This window comes from Ursus arctos, unplaced genomic scaffold (genome assembly GCF_023065955.2).
Source record: "Ursus arctos isolate Adak ecotype North America unplaced genomic scaffold, UrsArc2.0 scaffold_6, whole genome shotgun sequence".
NCBI classification, from domain to species: domain Eukaryota; kingdom Metazoa; phylum Chordata; class Mammalia; order Carnivora; family Ursidae; genus Ursus; species Ursus arctos.
This window is the reverse complement of record NW_026623078.1, coordinates 85,887,496-85,914,561: the sequence shown is the minus strand read 5'-3', so window position 1 is coordinate 85,914,561 and position 27,066 is coordinate 85,887,496. Positions and strand designations below refer to the sequence as shown.

Genomic DNA, 27,066 nt, shown 5'->3' with positions numbered 1-27,066 from the left:
GGATTTATTCCTGGGCTGCAAGCATGGCTCAACATCTGCAAATCTGTCAGTGTGATACACCACATTAATAAAAGAAAGGACAAGAACCATATGATCCTCTCAATAGATGCAGAGAAAGCATTTGACAAAGTACAACATCCGTTCTTGATTAAAACTCTTCACAGTGTAGGGATAGAGGGCACATACCTCAACATTATACAAGCCATCTATGAAAAACCCACAGTGAATATCATATTCAATGGGGAAAAACTGAGGGCTTTTCCCCTAAGGTCAGGAACATAGCAGAGATGTCCACTATCACCACTGGTGTTCAACAGAGTACTAGAAGTCCTAGCCTCAGCAATCAGAAAACAAAAAGAAATAAAAGGCATCTGAATTGGCAAAGAAGAAGTCAAACTCTCACTCTTTGCAGATATGATACTTTATGTTGAAAACACAAAAGACTCCAGCACAAAACTGCTAGAACTCATACAGAAATTCAATAAAGTGGCAGGATATAAAATCAATGCACAGAAAATTAACAAATCAGGAAAAAACAGATGTTGGCGAGGATGTGGAGAAAGGGGAACCCTATTGCATTGTTGGTGAGAATGTAAGCTGGTGCAGCCACTCTGGAAAACAGTATGGAGGTTTCTTAAAAAGTTGAAAATAGAGCTACCCTACGACCCAGGAATTGCACTACTGGGTATTTACCCCAAAGATACACATGTAGTAATCCAAAGGGGACCTGCACCCCGATGTTTATAGCAGCAGTGTCCACAATAGCGAAACTATGGAAAGAGCCCAGATGTCCGTTGACAGATGAATGGATGAAGATGATGTGGTCTGCATATACACTGGAATATTACTCAGCCATCAAAAAAGGAAATCTTGCCATTTGCAATGTGGATGGAACTAGAGGGTATTATGTTAAGTGGAATAAGTCAATCAGAGGAAAGACAATTATCATATGATCTCACTGATATGTGGAAGTTGAGAAACAAGGCAGAGGATCATAGGGGCAGAGAGGAAAAAATGAAACAAGACAAAACCGGAGAGGGAGACAAACCGTAAGAGTCTCTTAATCTTAAGAAACAAACTGAAGGTTGCTGGAGTGAAGGGGGGTGGGAAGGATGGGGTAGCTGGGTGATGGACACTGGGGAGGGTATGTGTTGTGTGAGACTGATGAATCACAGACCTATACTCCTGAAACAAATAATATATTTTATGTTAATTAAAAAATAATACTTACCATACTGGATAAAAAGTAAGACCCAACTATAAGCTGTCTCCAGGAAATACACTTTAAATATGCTGACATACATACGTTAAAAGAAAAAGAACAATTATACCCTGGAAGCGCTAATCATAACCCCAAAACAGATGCATTATATATCAGACACAGTGGATTTCAGGTTTAAAAAAAACACCAGAGATAAACATAGGGTCATCAAAAACCCAGCAATTTTAAATGTTTATGTACCGAAAACCAGAACTGCAAAACACATAAAAGTAGACAACATTAAAGGAGAAAAAGAGAAATCCACAACTGCAATCAGCGTGAGTTCAACGTTCCTTTCTCCGTGACAGGAAAGTAGGAAGACAACCAAGAAAGACAGAGGAAACCTGAACAAGCCCATCAGACGTGACCTAAGTGCCACGTGTAGAACATCGACACCCAGACAATGGCCTAACACAAATGCTTTCCAAGGGCACATGGAACAGTCACCAAGATAAGCCATCATGTGGGCCATAAAACAAGTCCTAAATTTGGAAGTGTTAATATACAGAGTATGTTATGTGGTCATATAATGGAATTAAATTAGAAATCAGTCATGAAAATATATTTGACAACTACCCCAAGTATTTGGAAACTAAATAGACTTCTACGTAAGTCATAGCCAAAGAAAAAATCACAAGAAATCAGAAAATTCCTTTTCAGGGGCACCTGGGTGGCTCAGTGAGTTAAGTGTCTCACTCTTGATTTCGGCTCAGGTTGTGGTCTCAGGGTCTAAGATCGAGCCCCACAACAAACTCTGTGCTGGGTATGGAGCCTACTAAGATTCTCTCTCCCTCTGTCCCTCCCCCACCCCCCACCGCGTGCTCTCTCTTCTCTAAAAGAAGGAAGGAAGGAAGGAAGGAAGGAAGGAAGGAAGGAAGGAAGGAAGGAAGGAAGGAAGGAAGGAAATATAAATTAGAAAGGAAGAAGTAAAATTCTTTGATCATCTGCCTAGGAAATACTTAAGAACTTAGAAATACACGGGTGCCTGTGTGCCTCAGTCCACTGTGTCCAACTCTTGATTTTGGCTCAGGTCATGACCTCAGGGTAATGGGATCGAGCCCTCCGTCAGGCTCCACACTCAGCAGGGAGTCTGCTTAAGATTCGCTCTCTCTAGGGGCACCTGGAGGGCTCAGTTGGTTAAGTGTCTGCCTTTGGCTCAGGATATGGTCCTGGGATCCTGGGATGGAGCCCGGCATCAGGCTCCTTGCTCTCCCTCTCCCTCTGCCTGCTGCTCCCCCTGCTTGAGCTGTCAAGTAAATAAATACAATCTTATGGAAAAAAAAAAAAAAGACAACCCCCCCCAATTTAAAAATGGGCAAAAGATGTAAAGAGAAGGCAAAATGGCAATATGCACATGAAAAAGTGCTCAACACCATCACTGAGCAGACAAATAAACTGAGAAACACACAGACCCATCACACCTTACTGGGTGGGTTACATTTCAGGCGGGTTACAATATCAAGCGCTGGCAAGAGATGTGGAGCAACAGGAACAGTCATACTGTGGGAGGAGTGTGAAATGGTACAACCGCTATAGAGAATTTTTGGCAATTTCTTATAAAGTTAAAAACACACTTACAACCCAGAAATTAAATTCCTATGCATCAACCCAAGTGAAATAAAGAGGCACGTCCAAATAAATACTTTTACACAAATGCTCATAGCAGTTTTATTCATAAAAGCCAAATCTGGAAACCCAAATTTCTATCAACAGGTGGAGGACTCACAAAGGTATGCCCATACCATGGAACACTACACAGCAGAGAGCTACGCAAACACACAGCTACTTGGTTGAGTCTTGAAAACATGCCAAGCAAAAGAAGACACACAGAATTACATACTGTACGGGTCCATTCACGTGAAGCTCTACAAGCAAAACTAATCTACACCGACCCAAAGCAGGAAGCCGGGGTGAGGGTGGGATTAACTGGGAAAGGGCAAAAGGCAACATGTTTGGGTGAGAAGAATGTTATTTTTCTTTATTCTAATAGTGGTTACACAAGTATATGGTTTCTCAAAATTCTGTACACTTTAAATAGGTGTTTTTACTGTATGGAAACTAGACATCACTGAAATTGATTGAAATTGTCTGGTAATATGTCTTCTGCACCATTTGAAACATCTCTAGTAATGAGTTTTCCAGAAGATGTCGTGCTATATGCTCCTCTTTATCATTTACCCCCTGAAGCCTTCTAGTGTTGCTGGAATTTAAGAACTCAGAACACGCCCTCACAGGCGACAAACAAACTGGTTCATGTCATTTCAAAACTGGCTGTTTCGGTTAATGTTGAGAAAAGAAAATCAGAGGCAGCAACTGAAAGTTGGGTAGACCATTATCTACTGTATACTACAGCTCCCCAAGGAGGCGTCTGCCTCGCCTCCCGTATCTGCAGATTCCTCTCCCAGGTCACCCTCTTGTCCAGCTGCCATGGCGCTCTCAGTTCTGGGGTCACCTCTTCTGTGAAGCTGGCCCAGACCCTCCACACCAGGTCAGTCCCCTCCTTACCTCTGCTCCTACACAACGTGGGACTTCTACTTCAGCACTTCACTCTGTGCAGTGGTCTTTCTCTTCGCCATCAGACCCAACAATTTCAACTGTTCCCTAAGTGTTCAGCGCTGGTCCTTCTAGATTAATACATTTTCAGATAAATGACAAAATGAGCCAGAAAGCAGGGAAAATGACCAGAAGAGAGGAGGTCGATCATGGAACTGCTGAGACAGAAAACCTTGAGCAGTGCACTGGGATTGTGTGCCCTGAGCGGATCAGAAAGACATGCAGGCAACCAGGTGAAGACAACACTGCCCCAAAACAAGCAGACGGTCACGGGTGAGCTCTAAAGGCATACCTATGAAGCATGCTAGTCTTCTAGCTACTGCTTACAACTTCTGAGTTACAGAAAAGCAGAAGACATCAACAGGGCTGAGAGAGAAGATACTTCCAACAGACCAGTAAATTATACTGTTACACAACAACGAAATCCAAAAATTTAAACTACAGTAGGACGAAGCAAAAGAAAAGCCAATTATACATAGATTTGGGTGTGTTTTATTGCCTTGCACTAGGTACCAGGGACACATAAATCAATCGACTATGACCAGGTCCTTGAGGAATTAGTAGTGTAATAATGAAAGAAATGATAGATAAAAACACGATTTTGATATACCAAAGTAAGTGCAGTAATAGAAGTGCTCGCTAACAACACAAGCACAGGGGCAGAGCTGGCTGAGCCTGACATGATGCCTGAGATGGGTCTTGACTCCTGATGAGGAGTTCACCAGGTGTGGAGTGGAGAGCATTCAAACAAGGACAAAGAGAAGGAGGCAGGTGCAGCCTGGGTGAAGTGGGGACGTCGAGCAGTTAGTGTTGCTGCAGTGCCAACCACGTGGCAGGAGGTTAAGCAGTGGGAGATGAAACTCAAGGAAGCAAAAGGCCTTAGAAAGCAGGACCGGGAACTTGGAAATTATCCTAAAGACAAGGGGGAACCAACTTGTGGTTTTAAATAACAAAGGCCTTTCTCCAACTTGCTTTTTTGATCAAAATTTACCATGTGATATTCTTTTTAGTATTAAGATTAGATACATAGTTCTGCTTTAAAAGGGATTTTTAACTCTGGTGAATTGTAATTGTGCAATAACATACAGAAAGCTTCTTTGAGACCTAGCCCCTCCCCCAGCATTGTTCCAGCTCAAAGTCAGTTGTCCAGTCACGTGGCTCTCCTGACGTCACACGTTCGTAGTGGAGGACAGTAGCCCAGTGCTGCTGCACAGTGGTAGGGGACAGCCCACTTGAAAAGCAGCCCTGTCTAGGACTTTGGAACACACGGACACATCCAAAGTCACATGAGTTAAGACTCATTCCCCTCCCTTCTAAACATCACTCACTGAGCTGGAGAGTAATTATTTTATAAGTTATCTGTATGTTCCACCTGACCTGCGGACTTCTCACCCAAATGTATGGCGGTCTTACTCAAGGGAAGTCCCTCTTGGTGAACACCTTGATTATTTTTAAAGTTTGGGGTTGAGTTGAAGTCTTTCCCATACTGACTACATTCATAGAGTTTCTCTTCAGTATGAATTTTCTGGTGTTGAAGGAAGTTTGACCTCTGAATAAAGCCTTTCCCACAGTAACTACACACATAGGGCTTTTCTCCAGTATGAATAATCTGATGTAGAAGCAGCTTGGAGCTCTGAATGAAAGCTTTCCCACAGTCCTTACATTCAAAGGGCCTATCCCCAGTGTGGATTTTCTGATGTTCAGTGAGATGGGCTTTCTGGAGAAAAGCTTTCCCACAGTCCTTACATTCATACACTCTTTCTCCAGTGTGGATTTTCTGGTGTCGAATAAGGTACGAACTCAGAAAGAAAGCTTTCCCACATTCGTTACACTCATAGAGTTTCTCTCCAGTGTGAATTCTCTGATGCTGGGTAAAGTTTGATGTCTGGCTGAAGCGCTTCCCACACTCATTGCACACATAAGGCCTTTCCCCAGTATGGATCCTCTGATGCTGAATAAGTTTTGAACTCCGAATAAAGGCTTTCCCACATTCGTTACATTCAAAGGGCCTCTCTCCAGTGTGAATTCTCTGATGTTCAATGAGGTCTGAGCGATGACGGAAGGCCTTCCCGCACTCCTTACATTCATACTGTTTCACTTCTGTGTGGATCTGATAATGTCGAATAAGGCTCGAGCTCCTAATGAAGGATTTTCCACACTCATTACACTCATAAGGTCTTTCTCCTGTGTGAATTCTCTGATGGCGAATAAGCAAGGAGCTCTGGCTAAAGCCTTTCCCACACTCCTTGCATTCGAAAGGCCTCTCCCGGGTGTGAACTCGCTGGTGCCGAACCAGGTCTGAGCTGTGATGGAAGGCTCTCCCACACTGCATGCATCGGAATGGCTTTCCTCCTGCATGCGCTCTCTGGTGCTCAGCGAGGTCTGCATAGTGAATGAAGTCCTTCCCGCACATGTTGCACACATAGAGTCTTTCTCCAGTATGAGCTCTCTGATGCTCAGCAAGGTGGGAGCTCTGGCTGAAGCTTTTCCCACACTGCTCACATCTGTAAAGTTTCTCCCCAGCGTGAGAAATCTGATGTCTAACTAGGTCCGAGTTAAATGTGAAGTTTTTGCCACAAATCTCACACTGGTGGGCTTCCCCTTCCACAAGCTCTCTCTGGAGAAGGAGGAGGTTTGAGCTCAGAACTGGGCTTTCTCCTGATTTACTGCCCACCCGAGCTGCCTCTCCTGCTTGGATCTTCCAATGGGTAACCGTCACCCCCCTGAAACTGCCCTCCTGAGGGGAGCAGCTCCGCAGGCTCTGCCCTTCTGGATTTCCCAACAGTCCTCCTAATCTGGGTTCAGGGAATGCCCCAGACTCAGAGGCAGGGGGCTCCATCACTGTAAGTGTTTCTGACATAGTCTTGGGCAGATTTCCATCCTCAGAAATTCAGGCTCCAGAGTCACCCTCTTGTCACAAGTTCCTAGGTCAGAATCTGAAATAAAGGAGAATAAGATCATCTTTTCCCTTTGTCAACAGACAAAAATCTGCTGGAGCGGGGGGGGGGGGGGGGGATTAAACACATCCAAAGAGTGGGATGGAAGAGTATTTCCTCTGACCACACTTTTTACCTCAGTGTGCATCTCGGCCACCTACCTCACCCACTTGAGAAGGCTTCTCTGGGGCTCCACCCCCAACACCCAACTCCAGGGACAGAGTGGCTGGGTGGTAGACAAAGAGGGATGTGGCTTGAACTCTTAAAAAATTAAGACCTATTTCCAAAGAAACACAAACGTACTGATCCTGCCACCTCTTCATTGTCCTCCTTTCCCTTTGTACCCAGCTTAGATCCCATGTTCTATGGTATTATGCTTATTTTGGGTTATATATTATAATCATCCTAACTCCGCCTGCCCTTCCTCTATCATCCCTGCACGGGAAAACCCCAACTTGGATTAAATTCCACTTGCTTCCCATTCTGTGTCTGCATCTATGCCAACTGAGCTCTCTCTACATTTACAATCCCTTGATTAATGGGGCCCTGACAGCCAGCAGCAATCTCTACACTTTCCTCATTCTCCTACAAGACCAGCCCTGCTTTGTCCTCTCCTCTCAAATGTCCAACACTCCCTCCTCCCTCTCAGCTGATGCCCTTGCTTATCTCAACAAGAGAAGAGAAGAAATGAGATGACAATGTCAATTTTCTCCTACCCAATCTACCAACCCACCTGTCCATACCCAGACCATACCCTCCCTCCTTACATGCGTTATACTGTCCTTGATCCAATCTAGGGTGAACACCTCCACCTGGGCACTAAAACCCACCCCTCTCATCTACTCAACAGCACCAAACCTCCCCTGTACAAGTCTACAACATATGAATGTTCACAGCATTCATATCCACCAAAATAACCAACAGAGGGATGGGCAGATTGAGGAATACTTCCAGGGAATAATACGTAGCAATGAAGAACTGCTATACAAAAGAAAAGATGAGCCCCACAGATGTATGTTCAGCGGAAGAAGCTAGGCACAAAAGAGTTTGTGTTGCATGATTCTGTTTATATCAAGTTAAAAAATAGATAAAAGCAATCCATGGTGGGAGAACTGAGACACAGCTGACCTTTAGGGAGAAGATAAGGACTGGCAAGGAGTGCAAGGGCACTGGGCTGCTGTACATGGCACTCTGAATCTCACCGGTGTGTCACTGTGGAAAAGCTTGTTCAGTCAGGGTTATTTAACCTTATCATTGCTGGGGTGCTCTGCCGAGCTCCCCTGCTCAGAGCAATGCCCACCCCTACCCCCCACCCCACCAGGAACCACCTCTAGGTACGACTCTGCCTTCCCCAAGGTCGTGCCCGTCCCCCAGAAGGCCCACCCCTGGCTATCCATTATTGCAGGACAACGCACCACAAAAACAGCAGCAGAAAACAGCACGTCTGTCATCTCACACCTCTCAAGGTCTGAAGTCTAGCCCAGTGTGACTGGGATCCCTGTTCAGGGTCACACAAGGTGTCAGCCAAGCTAAGGTCACATCTGGAAGCGCTGGGAAACCTGTTTCCAAACTCATTCAGATGTTGTAGAAATCAGTTCCCTACAACCACAGGACAGTCCCTGACTCCTTGCCAGCTATCAGCTGCTCTCTGCTCCTAGGGACACCTGTATCACCAGGAACAGCACACAGAACACCTCTCTGACTTCTCTGCCACCAGCTGCAGAAAACTGCTTTCCAAGGGTATGCATGATTAGGTCAGCCCACTGGAGAGCCTTGCCACTCTATGTCAACTGACTTGGGACCTCAATTACATCTACAAAATCCTTCCATGGCAGCTGGGAGGAGGTGTGTGTAGCTTAAGGGCCAGGAATCTTGGAGGGCCATCTCAGATACCTACCATGCCACAGCCAATGCCTGGTCAATCACAGGAACCTAGAGTGCCCTGGGGGCAACTCTAGTTTTATCTCAACCCCAGAGCTCCACTGGGACTGGCCACAGCTTCAGTTTTGATCCCACTATCCAATATGGCCTTCCTTACAGATGTATCACCTGAGAACTCTACACAGCTAAGTCCACTTCCATGGAGCCAGGGAGCTCCATCCAAGATGACCCCAAACAGGGGGCGCCTGGGTGGCTCAGCTGGTTAAGCGTCTGCCTTCCGCTCAGGTCATGATCCCGAGCCCCATGTCAGGGTCCCTGCTGAGCAGGGAGCCTGCTTCTCCCTCTCCCTCTGCTGCTCCCCCTGCTCATACTCTCTCCCCCTCTGTCAAATAAATAAAACCTTAAAAAAAAAGACTCTAAATAACCAAATCTGCACCAGTGGGAAGCAGACACTGCTGTGTACCCCCATGAAGGGATGCTTTCCAGACCCATTTCCAACGTGGCCATCAAGGGTAAGAACCTGTCTCTGAGGGCAAAGCTGGGGGCGCGGTGAGGCAACAATGGGAGAAGCAGAGGGAGTGACCAGGTAACACGTGTTCTGTGGCCCCACCAGGGCATCCTTTCAACACATTTCTTTTTTATGTGAGCTAGAACTTGCATAAAGCACAGATATCTTGATGAACTCCTTGTGACACCTGTTTAACCACCACTGGGCCAACACAGAACATTTATATTACCCAAAAGGCTCCCCCTCCAAGGGCAACCACCTCTTTTATTATAGATGAATTCTGCCCATTTAAAAAATTTCATTTAGGGGCGCCTCGCCAGCTCAGTCAGCAGAGCATGCGACTCTTGATCTTGGGGTTGTGAATTCAAGCCCACGCTGGGCGTAGAGCTTACTTAAAAAAAAAAATTAAAAATTAAAATTTCATTTAAACAGAATTATACATGTTTCTGTGCCTGCGTTTTACTCATCACGTACCCGTTATTTATTTGAAAGAGTGTGCACGGACACAAACAGGGGGAGGGAGATGGAGAATCCCAAGCAAACCACGCGCTGAGTGCAGCACCAAAGCATGGCCCGATCTCACGACTCACGACCCTGAGATCATGACCTGAGCCGAAACCAAGAGCCAGACTCTTACCCGACTGAGCCACCCAGGCGCCCCAACATGTACCCATTTTTTGTTGAATTATAACACATACCATAAAACTCACCATCTTAAAGTGCACAACTCAGTGTTTTCTCAAATATTCCTATGACTGCAAAACCATCAGGACTATCCACTTCCAGAACATCTTCATCACTGCCCCAAATATGTACCTGCTTAGACTCAGTGCCCCACCTGCGAAAGTCGTCAACGCTGCAGGCACTGGCAGCTCATGCTGTTCACGGGTACACAGCACACCACTGCATGACCAGATCACGGTTTACTGCTCACAAACACCTGAGCTGTCTGTGGTTTGGGGTGATGATTAAAGGTGCTGTGAATACTCCCGTACTCGTCTTTTGGTAGATGAGGGTCCTCGTTTCTGCTGGGTGTATACCTGGGAGTGACTGCTGGGTCCCAGGCCCCAGGTCCGCTTCACTTTAGTGGTCACCTGGTCAGGATAGTTTTGCAAACTCCATTGGGAACCAGGACAGCTGTGGGCAGCGATTCTGCCCCTTCTTGAGTGGGCGAGTCCATACAGTCACGCTCCTTTTGGTGGGTGCTGAAGACAGCATTCAGGGAGGCCAGGGCTGGCATGAGTTTAGAGTATGACTGTGTGAAGCTGCACTGGCACCTGGTAAAAAAAAAAAAAAAAAAAAAAAAAAGCCACACCCCACCCTCCGGGCCAGAGGAAGTAATTGGTGTAGGACAAAGAGTAGCCAGTGGGGTAAACTGTGGCAGACTGAAGACTGCTCAGACTCTCTGTTCCCTCTGAGTGACAGAAATGCCACCTAAAATTTGAGTAAGCGCACGGCCAGCCAGCAAATTACTACACTTCCTAGAGTCCCCTGAAGTTGAGTGTGACCTTGTGACTGAGATCCGGCCAATGAGCTGGGAATGGAACGGATGCGTGCAGGGCCCCAACCTCTACATCCCCTTTCCCTCCCCATGGTGACACGTGGATGAGGCAAAGCAGCCAGGCTGCCACACGGCCTTGATGGCCAGAGCCACCTAGATAGGCAAAGTGGAATTAGAAGTTAAGTTTTTTGTTAGAAACACTATTTTCAATCTCTGTTACAGCAACTTTAATCATGCTTAAGTAATGATAAGAAACAGGCTGATTACTCAGAGTAATCTTCCCAGTGATGAAAAAGAAAGAACCACACACCAATAACTGGCAATAAGGACAAGGAGCTGAGCACAAGTCTGTGGCAGGCATTTCTGTCTGTATGAAACCTGCCTGCTATTTCATCTGCCCACACAGCCCCCTGGCGCGGAGACCCACCCAGCGGAGCCGTGACCCGCGGCACAGATGAGGCCTGCCTCCTGGCATTCACTGAGGACGTTTTCTGGAGCTAAAGGCTCAAAAACTTGGTTTTTTTTTTTTTTTTTTAAAGATTTTTATTTATTTGACAGAGATAGAGACAGCCAGCGAGAGAGGGAACACAAGCAGGGGGAGTGGGAGAGGAAGAAGCAGGCTCCTAGCGGAGGAGCCTGATGTGGGGCAAAAACTTGGTTTTTAAAAATCTTTCTGTTGCTTAAAAAAATTACTTATTTTTTCAAGCTATAAGGTAAATTATGCCAATTGAGAAAATGGAAACAACAGAAAAACTGAAAAAAGAAAAACAAAATGGCCTTAACCCCACCACTAAGATTACCAGTGAACATTTTCCTCTGGTAGTTTTCCTGCACCAGAATTTTTATGAAATCGGGGCTATACCACTCAGTTGTACATCCTGCTTTACTTTTCTATCTTTTTAACCCTTAGCCATTAGAAACATAAGGTATGCGTCGTAAAAATATTTCAAATAATAAAGAAGTGTAGACAATATAGACAAAACTTAGACACCAGAATCCCCACCAATTCAACATGTTACCACTGTCAGCTGTTTTGGTAATACATGTTCACTGACACTCTGCCTGAACAAATACAATTATACACATACGTTCACCCACAGAAACTTGATTTTCAAAAGTAAAAATGGGATCACACTACAGTCATCCATCTGCAACGTTTCCCCCGTGTTTCCCCCGCTTATAACATATCCTGGCATTCCTCAAGTTTATCCACACAGATGTCAGCCTGGTTCTCTGAACGCTGTCACCAGCACAGATAGTCACTGAATCCCTACTCGGACCAGACACTGGAAGGAACATTTGTCCCTGTGCCTCTGGTGTCACAAGAAGGCATGTTCCCTGAGGTATTCTGCCCACTTGCCTGACCCTTTCTCCTCCCCAGACACAGAAGGAGTTAGCAGAATGGAAAGTCTGGGTAAATAACAGGCTGGCAGCGCACAGCCTCCTCCACAGGGGCTCACGCGCTGCTCTGCCCCTCTACGCCGGCAGGGTCAGCAGAGCAGCCTCCGAGGGGCCCCAGCAACCCCTGCTTCCTGTGAGCAAGCCCCGGAGTCTGTCTGATGCTGTGACCCAGCCTTTGCCCAGAAGCAAGGTGGCAGTCTGGCCATGTGCTTCACTGGTTCAGAACTCAGGAGGAGAGGTGGGAAACTGCTTATTAGGGCCCCTCAAACCCCAGCAGGCAGAGAGCTGAGCAACTGACTCGCATTGTCTCACACACTCCTCTAAACCTTCTAAGGCAGATGTTCCCTCCATTATTTACTCTAGATGAGAAAACGGAGACTAAGAGAGACAGTCAACTGCCCAAGGTCGCTAAACTAGTAAGAGGCAGCACTAAGGTTCAAACCCAGGTCTACCTTCCTCCAGTGCCCATTTCCCCACTGTGGAAGACTTTTTCCCTTCCCAAGTGTCACCTATCACTGTTACAGGATCATATGGGGTATTATAAAAGTAAGCTGATAGTTTAAGCCTCATTTTTCTTAATTAAAAAAGGGCGGGTAGGATGTTGGGTTTTGTTTTGGAAGTAATATCTTCTGATTTTTATGTTTAAAAAGACTGTTGTACTCCTTGCAAACAAGCTTATACGCGTCTACAAGAAAATAGCTTTAAAAGTATGTGTCTTTTATGGGGCGCCTGGGTGGCTCAGTCGTTAAGCGTCTGCCTTCGGCTCAAGGCGTTACAGGATCGAGCCCCGCATCAGGCTCTCCCGCTGGGAGCCTGCTTCTTCCTCTCCCACTCCCCCTGCTTGTGCTCCCTCTCTTGCTGGCTATCTATCTCTCTCTGTCAAATAAATAAATAAAATCTTAAAAAAAAAAAAAAAAGTATGTGTCTTTTAATGGTTTTCATAATTTTCCCCTAACTTCAGAGAGTTATACCTGGCTTTGAATAAACATTTATCTGAAAATCAGCCATCTGTCAGTGTTTGCTTAGCTCCTTGTTTTTTGTGAATTCAAACAAAATTGAATCAATACTCTTTCATTTAAAGAAACCTCAATGAAATGAACAAAAGGAAGTAAAAATACACCACACCTGTGATCCCACAACATACTGAGCTACCATGGCCCACCTTTCTGTTCTAACACATAGAATCTGCTGGATAAAATGTAACATGAAATTGTGTAAATACACAGTTGATGTTGAGAGAGATGGGGCAATCCTCCATGCTGGAAATGAAGTGGGAGATCTTAACCTGGAGTGGGACCCTGTGAGCTCGGGGATGACAAGCGGGGGGAGTGCTCGACACAGACATTAGAAGCTTTTTCTCCTGTGCACTGATAAAGGACTCACAGACCGGCCCGAGTCACTGTCGGTGGCTTACAGCCTCAAGGAAGCAGGAAGGTTTCTGAGCTTCACCCTTGGGAATAACAAGAGCAAGGGGCACCTGAATGAGACCCGAACCAGAGCTATGTGCATGAAGATCTGACCTGCTCCTGCCACCACAGGGATGAAGGGCACTGAGAACCTGGTGTGTGTCAGTCACTAGGCAAGGTGTCTCGTTTCTCATTTTCTCATGTTCTCCTCACAAATATCCATGAGGTTCAGGGAGGTGACTTGCCTAAGGCCAAACCAGCTGCTTGCTGCTGTCTCCTCCCCATCCCACCCCACTGCACTCTAGTTCCTGCTCCCAAGGATACTGCCCGCCTTCTCTCCTGACAAGTCCAGTGTCCTTTCACCAGTCGGCTTCTGTGACCCGAGGCAGCATGGACATGCCTGACAGCTCCTTGAACCACTTCGATGGCACGGCCGGATTCTGGGTCAGAGGCTTCCCTGACCCTAACCCTAAGCCTAACCCTCCCTCTGGCTCATGAGTGTTGTCTGGGCCTTCTCAGCTCTGCCCTCTCTCCACATCATCCCCAAGACCTTTCCAGGAGTCAGGAATCCATCACCATCACCATCACCATCACTGCAAAGGAGGCTGGAGCCGTGTGTGCAAGCTTGTGAAAAAACACAGCAATCCCTCCCCCCAGTTCCTCTCTCTTTCTGCCTTAAGAGAGAGGCTGTGGTTACTGCTGGCATTAACATACTATGAATGCTACGTCTATAATACGGAGAAAGGCTCCCTCTCTGCGTATGGGAGCAAGGCACCACCTGAAGCCTGGGGGACAAGGGCATCTCAGATCCTAGGTGGGCAAAAGACACTTATTTCTATCGCTCATCGGGTCTGGGCCCCAGGGAAAAGACGGGATGGTGATGAGCACAAGTCTACAAACTGCCCGAGTTCCAAGCCCGCCTCCAGCTAACATTCCTGAGGAATCTCAGGCCGAGGATCCGGCGGCCATGACGTAACCGGTGTGTGAGGGGATAACAGGTACCCGACTTCGGCGGACTCAGCCACTGGGATTGATAAAGACTTCTAGGGGGAAAGGGGGCCTTTAGGAAAGCGCCAGAACAGCGCAGCCAACCCCCTCTCGCACCTGAGAATTCTTGGGGCCCAAGGTCTGGAGGGCAATCTGTTCCTCCCAATTCCCTCCCCACCCCCACCCCGGGCACCTCTCCTCCCGCACCAGGGGCTCCATATCCCGGGCCGTCCGCCGTGATCGTCTGGAGCGCTCCTTCGGGCTCCAGACGCAGGAGACAGGCCCGGAGCAAACAGCAGCGCTGCGCGCACCCGTACTCGTCACCTCCGCCCCGCAGCTCGGCCCAGAGGGGCTGCGAGCAGCAGAAGTGAGACGCCAGGAGCTGGGGCCAGGCGCTCGGCGGCGTAGGCGCGCGTCCCCGGGCGTCGAGCGTCCGCGCCCTGGGCGCTCCCTGCGGAGACAAGGTGCGGGCCGGCCCGCTGCCCCGCGAGGCAGGCCGCGCCCGCGACACCCGCCCGCCCGCACGGCCCTGCCGCCTCCGCCCCGACCCGCGGCCGGAAACGAGCCACTCACCCGGACACCAGCCGCGAAACGACTGTCCGCCGACAAAGCCCGCACCGCCGCCCTCACGCCGCCGCCGGAAGTCGGCCGAGGCCCAGCCCCGAGAGCTTCCGGGGCCGCTCTAGCCGCCCCGGGGCCAGCGGCCTCTCGGTGGTACGGGCTTCCGCCGGCCGGAGTCCGGCCTCTGCGCTCCCACCGCCGGAGTGCGGCGGGTCCCCGAGCGGACGTGCACGCGCGGGGTTTCGTCTCCGCCGAGCTGCAGGTGCCGGGCTGCCGCCGGGCGGAGCTCGGGGATGGAGGGGGGCTCCGCGGGCAGCGGCTCGCGGCCCTGCGGGCTCCCCGGGGCCCCCCGCCGGCCCTGGAGCCGGCTCGGGGTGGGGGCCGGACCGGGGCCTCCTCTCCCCGCCGCTGGCGGCGTCGCCTAGGGCGTGCCCTGCACAGCCCCGCGGGATGGTCCCCGAACGCCGCCCTTTGGCCGGCGGGGCCTGAAGCCGGAGAAGTCGGGGCTCGTCCGCGAGCTCACGCAGGTGGTGAGCGGCCGGCCGACCGCCCCTAGGGCCACGCCCTTACCCTGGCTGTCTGGCTCGTCCCACGGGTGCAGAAGAAGCCTCCGCACACCGGCGCCGCGCGCCGGAGCAGATGTCGAATTAGGCCGCTCTTGGCGGGGGTGGCTTGGTTGGGAACTCCCGCGCTCCTGGTCCCCACCTGCAGGGGATGCACAGGACACTTTGGACGACTCCGGGGCCCTGGTAGCGAAGGGAGAGCAATGGGAGGAGCGTGCAGAAGCGAGAGAGAACCCCCCACCCCACCGATCCACGGGGGCCGCTGAGAAGTAGGCTGGCTCGGCGGTCCGCGCCACCGACCCTGGCTACTGTGGCGTCTGCGGCAACACTCGGCATCGTTCCGTGCGTGCGTTTTAAGCCTTCAGGCGGCAGGTGCACCTATCACCTCATTGTGCAGTTGGCTGTTTTTACTCAGCACTGTTTTAAAATCACCCCATGTTAACGCACACAGTTGGTCTGGTCCACCCACTCAAACTCCCTCTACCCCTCCTTATTAATGAACGTTTCGATTGTTTCCCTCTTCTCTATTGCAAATAGTGCAAGAGGGCAGATCCTTGTACAGCATTCCCATGTCCGGCAAGGATTTCTCTAGGCGACAGGCCCGGAGACGGGATTAAATGTGCGCGTTTTAGTTTACCATATTGCCAGATTCGCTTTTCAGGGACTGTCATAATTCATACTCCGTCTGTGGGAGTGACGGGATTCGTTTCCCCGCATCGTCACCAACACTTAGTGTCCGACTTGCTGAAACTCGCCCACCCAAGGGGTGAAGAGCAGTACCCTGGTTCTTGTTATCAAATTCAGTGAGACGCCATTTGCAAGCAAGTGCAATTGTTTTTAATAAATAACCTGTGATAAGTCGTTTTGCCAGATGTATCCTCCTCTGTGAGCCCCACAATGCAGAGAACATCACCATCTCCCCAGACGCTCCCCTGGGCTCCTCCCCGACCCCTCCTGCTGCTTCAGTGAACAAATCTGATCGCTAATCAGGCCAAACCTCCATATTTACTAGTCACTTGAACTGATTAACTCTGACTGAAATGACCTTGCCCCATTTTCCCACTGGGATGGTTGTCTTTTTCCTTGTGATTCAGTGGCTTGTTTATTAGCCTGGATACAGATTATTGGCCTGTACCATGTATTGCAAATGTCTTGCCTTTATTTGCTCACAGATACATGTGCCCTTCACGAACCAGGCCTGTCTTCTCCTTTGTGATGCGTACTCTGTTCCTCCCTCTGTCACAGGACCCTCAGGGTGCTGTCTTTTCTCAGCCTTAACATTCTTACTCTCACCCATTAGGCCTTCCAACCACCTGGAATGTATTTCTGAATGTGATGAGATGTTGGAATCTGATCCTTTTCCATATGATGAGCCAATATCCCCATAAAGTGAGTTAAACAACCCCCCCTTTCACACACTGCCTGTTCATAAAAAAGTGTCTTGAGAAGAATGGTACTGAAAAGAAATGAGTGTTGCAGCCATAGTGAGTGGAGGCATGTGTGGGTAAACTAGGAAGTGATGGGTCGTGATACATGGGGCGTTATATACAATGTGATTGATTACACATGATATGTGTGGTCCACAGGGGAGGACTGCAAAGAAACTCCCACCCATCCCTACTAAGACTTAGAGGGGCTCCTGGCTGGCTCAGTCGCAGAGCTTGTGCCTCGATCTCGTCGCGAGTTCTAGCTCCACATGGGGGTAGAGAGTATTAAAAAAAAAAAAAAAGTCTCAGAAATAGGGCGGTGTTGAAACTAAGGGGTCAGAACAGAGCTGGACCCCTCCCAACCTTCGGCACAGGCCTGGGGCTGCACCCGTGGAGCAGGGCTGGTCAGTGGGAGGCTGGTTGGCTGGGAGCAGAGCCTGCCCTGGATCGGATCTGCAGGTGCCGTGGGGGCTGTCCTGGCTGAGGCCTCCAGAGGTGGCACTGGAGAAACCACGTGCTTCATCTCAAGCCTACGAGAAAGTTTGCTGGGGCTGCATGGTTTCTCTTACAGGGCCTGTCTCCTGGGGAGGACGCGGCTGACGGTGCCCAGGTGTTTGTCACTGTGGGAGGGCCACCTGCCTTTGCCCACCAGGCTCCTGCAAGAGTTAATACCTGTTAACCCCTGGTAAGAGACTTGCTCTCTAGTGCTTGAGTCAGCTTGCAGAGAGCGGTTGCCATGAGAACTTCGTGCTGCCCAGGGGGACCAGTTGTGCTGCCTCAGAGGACCGCCCTCTGCTTAGCTGCTAGTGCGCTGCCCCCTCCCTGTATTGCACAGTGGACCCCAAGCCCACATCTGGGTTGTGATGACTATTATAATAGCCCAGTCGGAGCAAGGTTTTGGAAGCAAAACAAAATCTAATTGGAGTTGGGGAAGGACAATATTCACAAGGGGTGAGATGCCGGGAGCATGGGAGGATTCACAAGGAGCTGTTATAATCAGCAGTGCGAAAAGGGGCCCTGGGCCCTGAGGACATGTTCCTGACCCCCCTCACCCTCAGCATAGCCCAGGAAGCTTCCTGGAGGAGGAGGCCTCTTACAGACGCCTGAGGGGAGAGAGGACAGCCTCTCTTAAAACATGGGCAAGATCTGGGGCACCTGGGTGGCTCAGTCGGTGAAGCGTCCACCTTCAGCTCCAGTCATGATCCCAGCCCCATGTTGGGCTCCCTGCTCAGTGGGATGGGGGGATGGGGAAATAGGGGATGGCTATTAAGGAGTGCATTTATCCTGATGAAAAAAAAAAAGATATCAAATCTCCCAAAATTAATCTAAAAATTTAATGCAATTCCTATCAAAATCCCAGAAAGAATTTTAGTAGACACAGATAAACTTATTCTTAAATTTATATATGGACAGGACAGGCCCTAGAATAGCTAAAAATAATAAAAAATAAAATAAAAAACCTTGAAAAAGAATAAAGTGAGAGGCTCATTCTACCCGATGTTAAGACCTACCACATCGCTACTGTAATCGAGTATGTGTGGCACTGCTGGGGGGACAGATGCTGAGATCCGTGGAGTGGAATACAGAGCCCATGTCCAACTGATTTTTGACGTCATGATCAGCACAATTGAAGTAAGCCCCCCCCCACATGACACGTAGCACAAAAAAATGCTTCTGGAGTTTTGGCCAAAAACTCTGGTTTGGGGGCGCCTGGGTGGCACAGCGGTTAAGCGTCTGCCTTCGGCTCAGGGCGTGATCCCGGCGTTCTGGGTTCGAGCCCCACATCAGGCTCCTCCGCTGTGAGCCTGCTTCTTCCTCTCTCACTCCCCCTGCTTGTGTTCCCTCTCTCGCTGGTTGTCTCTATCTCTGTTAAATAAATAAATAAAATCTTAAAAAAACTCTGGTTTGTTTGTTCACTTTTCTCCACCCTTCTCAGTGCCAGGGTCATCTTCTTGCCCTCAATAATATTTTAAATCAATGCCTAAAATTGTTTGTTGCTTTTTTCCAGTCTTTTCCTTAAGTCAAATGCATGTTTCACCTAGACCTACGTATATACAAATTCAGGAGATTATGAATTAATATTGCAAAATATTCCTCACCCGCTATTGCAAATACTACATTAATTTCCAAGTATTACTGGAATCACAGATCAAAACGGGAAGAAAAGCAAGAAGCATCAGACCCGTTAGTTAATTTATCTTTTTTCCTCCGCAAGTGCCTGCACCACTCAACCCCCCCCCCCCCCCCCCCGCACAACACACAGACCTTCGTGGTCCTCAGGAAGCCCCACTAAGAGGATGAAAGGGTAGGCTAGGGAAAGAACCCCCACAAGTGCGAGAAAGGACTTGCAAACCACATATCCAACCAAGTCTTTGTATCCAGAATACATGAAAAATTCTCTAAACAAGGAAAACAAATAATTTAATTAGAACACAAACAAAAGATCTGAACAGACACTTCACCAAAAATATAGAAAGACGGCAAATAAGCACACAAAAAGATGCTGGCGGTGGTTAGCCATCAGGAACATGCGAATGACACCCATGATGAGGTGTCTGTCAGAAAACACCTGGGGCGGGGGGCGGGGGCAAGATTAAAAAGCCGTGAGAGCACGAAATGCCGGCGAGGCAGTGGTCACTCCTGTGTCGCTGGTACAGCACGAGGCAGGAGCTCCATCCAGAAGCCTGGCCTTCCCAATTGTTAGAAACCCCACCTGTGCAGGACGCAGTGTGGACATCTGTGGGCTCGGGGTCAGAAGCAGCTGCCAAGGGGGTGGCTTGGGCTGCATAGCCCAAGGGCTGTGAGCTCACGGGGGCCTAAGGAGGATGCCCCAGGGCCGCCCAAGCAGCCAGCATCCCAGCGAGGGCAGTGCGGGGACCCAGACTGCCTCTCTGCACCACAACGCCGATCAGTCCAGCGGTCCCAAGCACCACCAGCAGCATCCTGTGGCCTGCTCGGTCCGCCCCACTGTAGCGCGAACCTGGACAAGCTGAAGCTCTGAAAGCTACCATTTCCAGATGTCTCCGGACTGTGTTTTTAAAACCTACGTCACTGTCTGTATTTGCAACACAGGTGGGTTCTGAGGGTCCTTTGAGCCCAGATGGGCTCTAGAGCTTTTGGATGACCTTTCACCCCACAGCACACTACGAGCACCTGGCAGAGCCAGTCTGCAGGTGACAAGGTTCTGGTCCTCATTCGGTTCTGGCTTTTTATTTTCAGATGCTGATTTGTTGCCCCACATTGGGCAGCTCGGCCCCTGACACTGGCAGGCGCTGACCGCCGGCGGTCACTCTGGCGGGTGCTGCTTTTTTGCTTAAGTCAGGCTGTACGAAATGTGAAAGGTGTGCACTGTGTTTAAACTTTTCTTCTTTAGCTGATCGTTCCACAGAGACTGAGTCTGTACGGTACGAATGTTTTCCATACGATAATAACATTAAAAACGATGACAACACATGGTGGAAACAGCAGATGAGAGCCCTAAGTCAGAGGTCATGAAGCCCATACGATGCACGTGAAAGTTGGGTGGCCAAGGGGCGTGTGACCCCCCGTGAGCCCCCCGCGTCCCTGGCTGCTCACACTGCCACTTCGAGGCCAAGTAAGGGTCACTGCAGACAGAGAAAGCCTGAGCGTGTCCAGCTGTTTGCTCACAGACACCGGAAGAACTTAATCACAGAAGCAATCAGTACATGGCCATTCGAGGAAATACAGAAATGCAGAAACTTGAGGTGCAGTGTAAGGCATTACTTTGGCCCTTTAGGAATCCTCGCCCCGCTAGGTAAACGGACAGGGAAGTGGCCTGGCGGGTTTCCGAGTTGGCCCCAGTGCTTCCCGCGAGCTGTGGAGACTCCAGTCCCACAGAAGGAAACCTCCGTGAACTGAAGGACGACAGGATCTCAGAGCTGAAAGGCCTCCTGTGTACTCAGCATAACTGAGAACACCGACTCTAATGGAATCCCTGAGCTTTGAAGATAAAATACTACACACACATCCAGAAACAAGTAGATTGCTCACAGAGGAGAAAATCCGTTTGCCTCCGACTTTAACGGGAACTGTAGCTCTTTCCGTATTTATGTCCTGAATGTGTCGTAGTCATACCTACGTTGTGCTATGGTCGTACTTCGGGGGCCCTGGCGGGCTCAGTCGGCAGAGCATGCCATTCTTGATCTCAGGGTCATGAGTACGATCCCCACATTGGGTGTGGAACCTACTTAATAAAATGAAATAAAATCCGAAAAAAAAATGAAGTTAATTTCCTTTCTTTTTGCTCTACCTTTGTCCTACTAGGGAGTGATCTCGATAGTTAAATTCAACATTAAGTCCATAAGATGCGAACAGATGGTGGGATCTCGCCCGAAAAACTGGAGAAGATGTGACTCAGAAATACTAGATGTGAGACAGGGTGTAGCCAAGAGCCCGACATTGGGTTCTCTTCCTTTGGCCAGGGATGGGGGGCAGCGTGATAATTGCACTATGCTGGAAAGGGCTGAGAGGGAGTTTTTGAGCGCTGTAGGGGAAGATGGGCTTCTGCGGATACTGGGGAGTCAGGGAGTGGACTGTAATGAACATCTCTGGTTTTAGCCTCACACCCATCCCCTCCCTGTTTCTCTTTGGGAAAGTACCTCGGTTTTGGTTTGTGGCACTTCCCGTGATCCCCTGCAAGCCGCTGTCATGGTATTGCCAACCTGGGAGCACCACCCTCCCTTGGCCACCCAGTCCACACGTGACTGAAGAAAAGGCCATCAGGCCCTCCTCTCCGGGCTCACCCTCGACAGTAAATGGAAATCAGGTGACGTCCAAAGCCTTCTTTTCTTCTCAGACCATGTATTCAACAACAGGGTTGCAACACTATTGTCTTCTCTGCCCTGACCTCGTACCTTCCTCTCTCCAGATGCTCAGCCCCAGCTAGCCACCTACTAGAGACCCTCATTTAAGTGTCCTGGAGATAACTCAGATTCAACAGAGGGAGGACCCACCTCATTTCTGGCTTCCCTCCCACCTCCAAACACACCTGTTCATCCTCCTACGGACCCTCTTCCCATTGGTACATCCCCCATCCCCCCAACGTACATGCTTTACTCTCAGCCTCAACACCCTTCCCTCACTGCCCACATCCCAACTGCTGCCATGTTCTGCTCTCCTCCTTAGAAATGGCTCTCAAATCTATCACCTCCTCTGTCTGAGACTGATTTTTTTTTTTTACTGAGTTGAAATTCACATAACATAAAATTAACCATGTTAAAGTATAGAGTTCAGGGATACATTCACAGAGTTGTGCAACCATCACCACCATCTGGTTCCAGAACATTTCCAAGCCCCCAGAAGCGACCTGCACCCATGAAGCAGTCCCCTCACTCCAGCCCATCTCCTGGCAGCCACGCGTCTGCTTTCTGTCTCTGTGGATTCGCCTATTCCAGATATTTCATATAAATGGAACCATGTAGTAATGATCTGCTGAGTCTGACTTTTCTCACTTAACAGAATGTTTTCAAGATTCATCCGCGCCATAGTGAGAATCAGTACTTCATCCCTTTTTATTACCAAAGAATATTCCACAGTATGGATACACCACATTTTGGTACAGACGAGTATTTGGGTTACTTCCACCTTTTGGCTGTTATGTGTACTGCTACTATGAACATTCCTGTCCAAGTTTCTGTGTGGACATAGTTTCATTTCTTGTGGACACATACCCAGGAGTGGAACTGCTAGGTCATATGGTAATTCTATATTTCACTTTTTGAGAAACCACCAAACCGTTTCCCACAGTGGCTGCACCATTTTACATTCCTGCCAGCAGTGCACAGGGGTCCCTGTTTCTTCTCATCCTCGGCAACATTTGGTTTCCTGTTGGTATTAGCATTAGCATTACCATTGCGGTGGGTGTGAAGTGGTATCTCCTTGCGGTTGTGATTTGCACCTAATGACTACAGGGGTTGAACATATGCTTGTTGGCCACTTATATATACTTTTGGAATAATGTCTATTAAAGTCTGCCCAATTTTAATTGAGTTGTTTGTCTTTTTGTTATGGGGCTTAAGCGTTCTTTGTATGTTCTGGATACCAAGCCCTTATCAGATACATGATTTGCAAATATTTTCTCCCATTCTGTGGGATGTCTTTCCTTTGTGTTTTTTTTTTTTAATATTTATTTATTCATTTGAGAGAGGGGGTGGGGGAGGGGCAGTGGGAGAGAGAGAATCCTAAGCAGACTCTGTGCTGAGCATGGAGCCAATACAGGGCTCCATCCCACAACCCATGAGATCATGACCTGACCCAAAACCAAGAGTTGGATGCTCAACCAACTGAGCCACCCAGGCCCCCGTGGGATGTCTTTTAATTTTAAAAACTTGATAAAATAAATTTGTCTATTTTCCTTTTGTTGTTTATTGATGTCATATCTAAAAATCCATTGCCAAAACCAAGATCATGAAGATTTACCTCTGTTTTCTTCTAAGATTTTTTCAAGTTTTAGCTTCTACATTCAGGTCTTTGATCCATTTTGAGTCTTGTATGTGGTGTGAGGTAGGGGTCCAGTTTCCTTTTGCGTGTGGACGTGCCGCTGTCCTGGCCCCATCTGTTGAAGAGACTCTTCCTTCCCTGTTGAATGGTCTTGGTAATCTTGCCAGAAATCAACTGAAAAAGATGTATTTCTGGACTCCTAGTTCTATCCCACTTGTCTCTATGGCTATCTCCATGCCAGTACCACAGTATTTTTTGTAGTAAATTTTGAAATTCAGGAAATGTGAATCCCCCAACTTGGCTTGTCTTTTTCAAGACTGTGTTGTCTCTTCTGGGTCCTTTGCAATTCCACGTGAATTTCAGGATTGGTGGTGGAGTGCTGACCACACTGACTCCATCTTTGGCCCTCCAGCTTGCTCATGCCCACAGACTGACCTCCCTCAGGGCTGGTCAATGCAGGCAGGTTAATGCAGATCCTATTGGGAATGTGGGAAGGCTTGCTCTGACCTTCCTTAAAGCAGTGCGCAGATGGCCCCACTTTAGATGACTACCCTTTGTTGTTTGCTTATTCAAGGTTCAAACCCTCTGCCCCTCTTTCCTCCCAGCCCAGTAGTTCACAAGGATTGAGGGGGTGGTTTTCATCTGGTTTTAAGTCAAGAAGTCACAAACATTTTTTTTTTTTGATTAAGGAAAAAACCTCCCACTTTTTGACTACTGTGAAAAACGCTGCTAGGAACATGGTACGCAGATATCTGTTTGAGTCCCTGATCTCCATTCTTTGAGGTGCACACCCAGACACGGGATAGCAGCAGCCGCCCCATGTCAGAACCCCACCACCAGGGCCTGAGGGCTCGGATATGTCCACATCCTTATCAATGCTTGTTGTTTTCTGTGTTTTTGACAGTTGCCATCCTAAACAGCGTAAGGTATAAATGCATGGTTTTTTTAAGAAATAAAAACTGGCATAAGTCGTTGTTTTGTGTTACTCAGTAGTCCTCTGCTCGACGCTCCCCCACTCCTTGAAACAGACTCTCCCATGAAGTAAATGCTGAGAGTATTGTGAGCTGGAGCCAGCCGAGCCAACACCTAATGACTGGACACACAGTGCACGGACGCAGACCGGTGACTGTTACAAGCACATTTCATTAGACTGCACCAGGGCAAAGACACAAACAACCAATATTTATTGCCTATGATGATGAATTTCCAAAAATGAAAACAAAGAAAAAAACGGGTATTTCACTGATTTTGCTCACTGCAAAATGATACAGGCTTTGACTTAAGTGAAAAGCTTTTAAGAAAAAAAAAAAAACAACATTGGGGAGACACGTGGGTGGCTCAGTCGGTTAGGCATCTGCCTTCAGCTCTGGTCGTGATCTCAGGGTTCTGAGATCGAGCCCCACATGCGGCTCCTTGCTCAGCGAAAAGCCTGCTTCTCCCTCTCCTCCCCACTTGGGCTCTCTCTTGCTATCTCTGTCTTTCTATCTCAAATAAATGGATAAAAATCTTAAAAAAAAGAAGAAGAAGAGGAAGAAGAGGAGGAGGAAGAAGAAATAGGCTTAGGCGGAAACTAAATTAAAAAAATAAAATTAGAAATAAAAAAAAATTAAAAAAAAACATTGGGGCACCTGCGTGGCTCAGTTGGTTAAGCATCTGCTTTCGGCTTAGGTCATGATCCCAGCATCCTGGGATTGATTCCCACATCAGGCTCCTTGCTCAGCAGGGAGCCTGCGTCTCCCTCTCCCTCTGCCACTCTCCCTGCTTGTCTCTCTCCCTCTTTCTCTCTCTCTCCGACAAATAAATAAATAAAATCCTAAAAAAAAAAGAAAGAAAGAAACACACAACAGTAATGTTCCAATAAATATGTGAAATTGAAACAATGAGAAACAAAAATGTTTGTATGACCATGAAGGCGAAAATTCTCACAATCATACACCCAAATGTACAACTGCCCCCCAGTGCTTAGAGCAGCAGTGTCCACAGTAGCCAAGCTATGGAAAGAGCCCAAATGTCCACTGACAGATGAATGGTTAAAGAAGATGTGGTCTATATATACAATGGAATATTATCAGTCATCAAAAAGAATGAAATCTTGCCATTTGCAATGACATGGATGGAACTAGAGGGTATTATGCTAAGTGAAATAAGTCAGTGAGAGAAAGGCAATTATCATATGATCTCACTGATATGTGGAATTTAAGAAACAAAACAGAGGATCATAGGGGAAGGGAGGGAAAAATAAGATGAAATCAGAGGGAGAGAAACCATAAGAGATTCTTTTTTTTTTTTTTAAAGATTTTATTTATTTATTTGACAGAGAGACAGCCAGCGAGAGAGGAAACACAGCAGGGGGAGTGAGAGAGGAAGAAGCAGGCTCCCAGCGGAGGAGCCTGATGTGGGACTCGATCCCTGAACGCCTGAACGCCGGGATCACGCCCTGAGCCGAAGGCAGACGCTTAACGACTGCGCTACCCAGGCGCCCAAGAGATTCTTAAATCTAGAGAAACCATAAGAGACTCTTAACTCTAGGAAACAAACTAAGGGTTGCTGGAGGGGAGAGGGGTAGGGGGCTGGGGTAACTGGGTGATGGGCATTAGGAGGGCACTGATGTGATGAGCACTGGGTGTTACATGCAACTGATGAATCACTGACCTCTACCTCTGAAATGAATAATACACTATACGTTAATTGAATTTAAATTAAAGATAAAATTTTTAAAAAGACCAAGAGTAATTTTAATAAAAATGACTTTCTGACCATTACAGATGAAAGCATAATGCCAATTAAAAAGGATTGTAAATAAATTGAGGTTTTCTTTATAATATTCCAGTATCCTAAAATGTGAAAGAACTTACGAAATAATGTACCGCTGCTGTAAGAGATAGTAAATGACACTCCATGGGGGTGAGGATTTTAAATTTGAATTAAAATATGTGCTACGATGTTTTGCAACTTCGGTAAACCATATACAGCCCTCTCACAGTGTGGGAATGTGATGTATAAAATCCACGGTTCATTTCTGGATCTAAGTACTGCTTTCGGGATTTATTGACAATTCCAACTGCTACTACCTCAGCAAAGCAGTTTCTCCAAATTGAAGCAAAGTAAAAAACAAAAAAGCAAAACCAAAAAACTATAATGACTTAGGAAAGACTGTCTAATTTGACGTTGTGGTCAGTAGAATACAAACTATGTGACAAATTCTGATTGTAACAACACAAGTAGTAACTGGTGAAATGAACGCAAGAAAAGGAAATCACGTGGGAAGAACACACAGCAGTTTGGGAACCAGGTGTCTTCACCGTCCGGCCGCCCCGCCTTCATCACCAGAGCGCTCAGACCTGCTGGTACGCGCTGACTTCCACTCATATCAAAACCCTAACTTCAGGGATAGTTTAAGTGGAATCTATTTTCCTTATACAGTGTGGTCAAGATCGGAGGACCGTGCGCTTCCTACTTACCAGTGTGTGAGCAAGGTCGGCTTGCATTTAGAGCGAAGGCCCGTGGGTCCAGGGGACACCATTCACCGGGGGCCCTAAGTTCCGGGCAGACCAGTCACGGGGGAGGGGGGGAGCGAAGCCCGGGGCACGGCTGCCACCGGGGGCCCGAGGGGCGGGGCAGG

The 27,066-nt window shown here is 48.1% G+C and overlaps 1 protein-coding gene across 6 annotated transcripts; it reads right to left on the bottom strand.

The window, feature by feature from the left end:
* Positions 1–2,901: 2,901 nt before the first annotated feature.
* ZNF623 (zinc finger protein 623) lies at positions 2,902–27,035 on the bottom strand. Of its 6 annotated transcripts, XM_057308002.1 has the most exons (3): positions 15,008–15,075; positions 10,180–10,372; positions 2,902–6,750 (listed from the first exon to the last, which is right to left on the bottom strand). In XM_057308002.1, exon 3 carries the CDS (start codon positions 6,672–6,674, stop codon positions 5,163–5,165), a length of 1,512 nt encoding a protein of 503 aa, XP_057163985.1. In that variant the 5' UTR covers positions 6,675–6,750; positions 10,180–10,372; positions 15,008–15,075; the 3' UTR covers positions 2,902–5,162. The 6 variants fall into 6 exon arrangements, with proteins under 6 accessions (XP_057163985.1, XP_057163984.1, XP_026344715.1 ...); XM_057308001.1 differs by lacking the exons at positions 10,180–10,372; positions 15,008–15,075 and adding an exon at positions 26,906–27,035; XM_026488930.4 differs by lacking the exon at positions 10,180–10,372 and having other exon boundaries at positions 15,008–15,104.
* Between the last annotated feature and the right edge of the window lie 31 nt (positions 27,036–27,066).

Coding starts and splice junctions, on each gene's coding strand:
- ZNF623 (XM_057308001.1), bottom strand. CDS start 6,674: ATGTCAGAAACACTTACAGTGATGGAGCCCCCTGCCTCTGAGTCTGGG.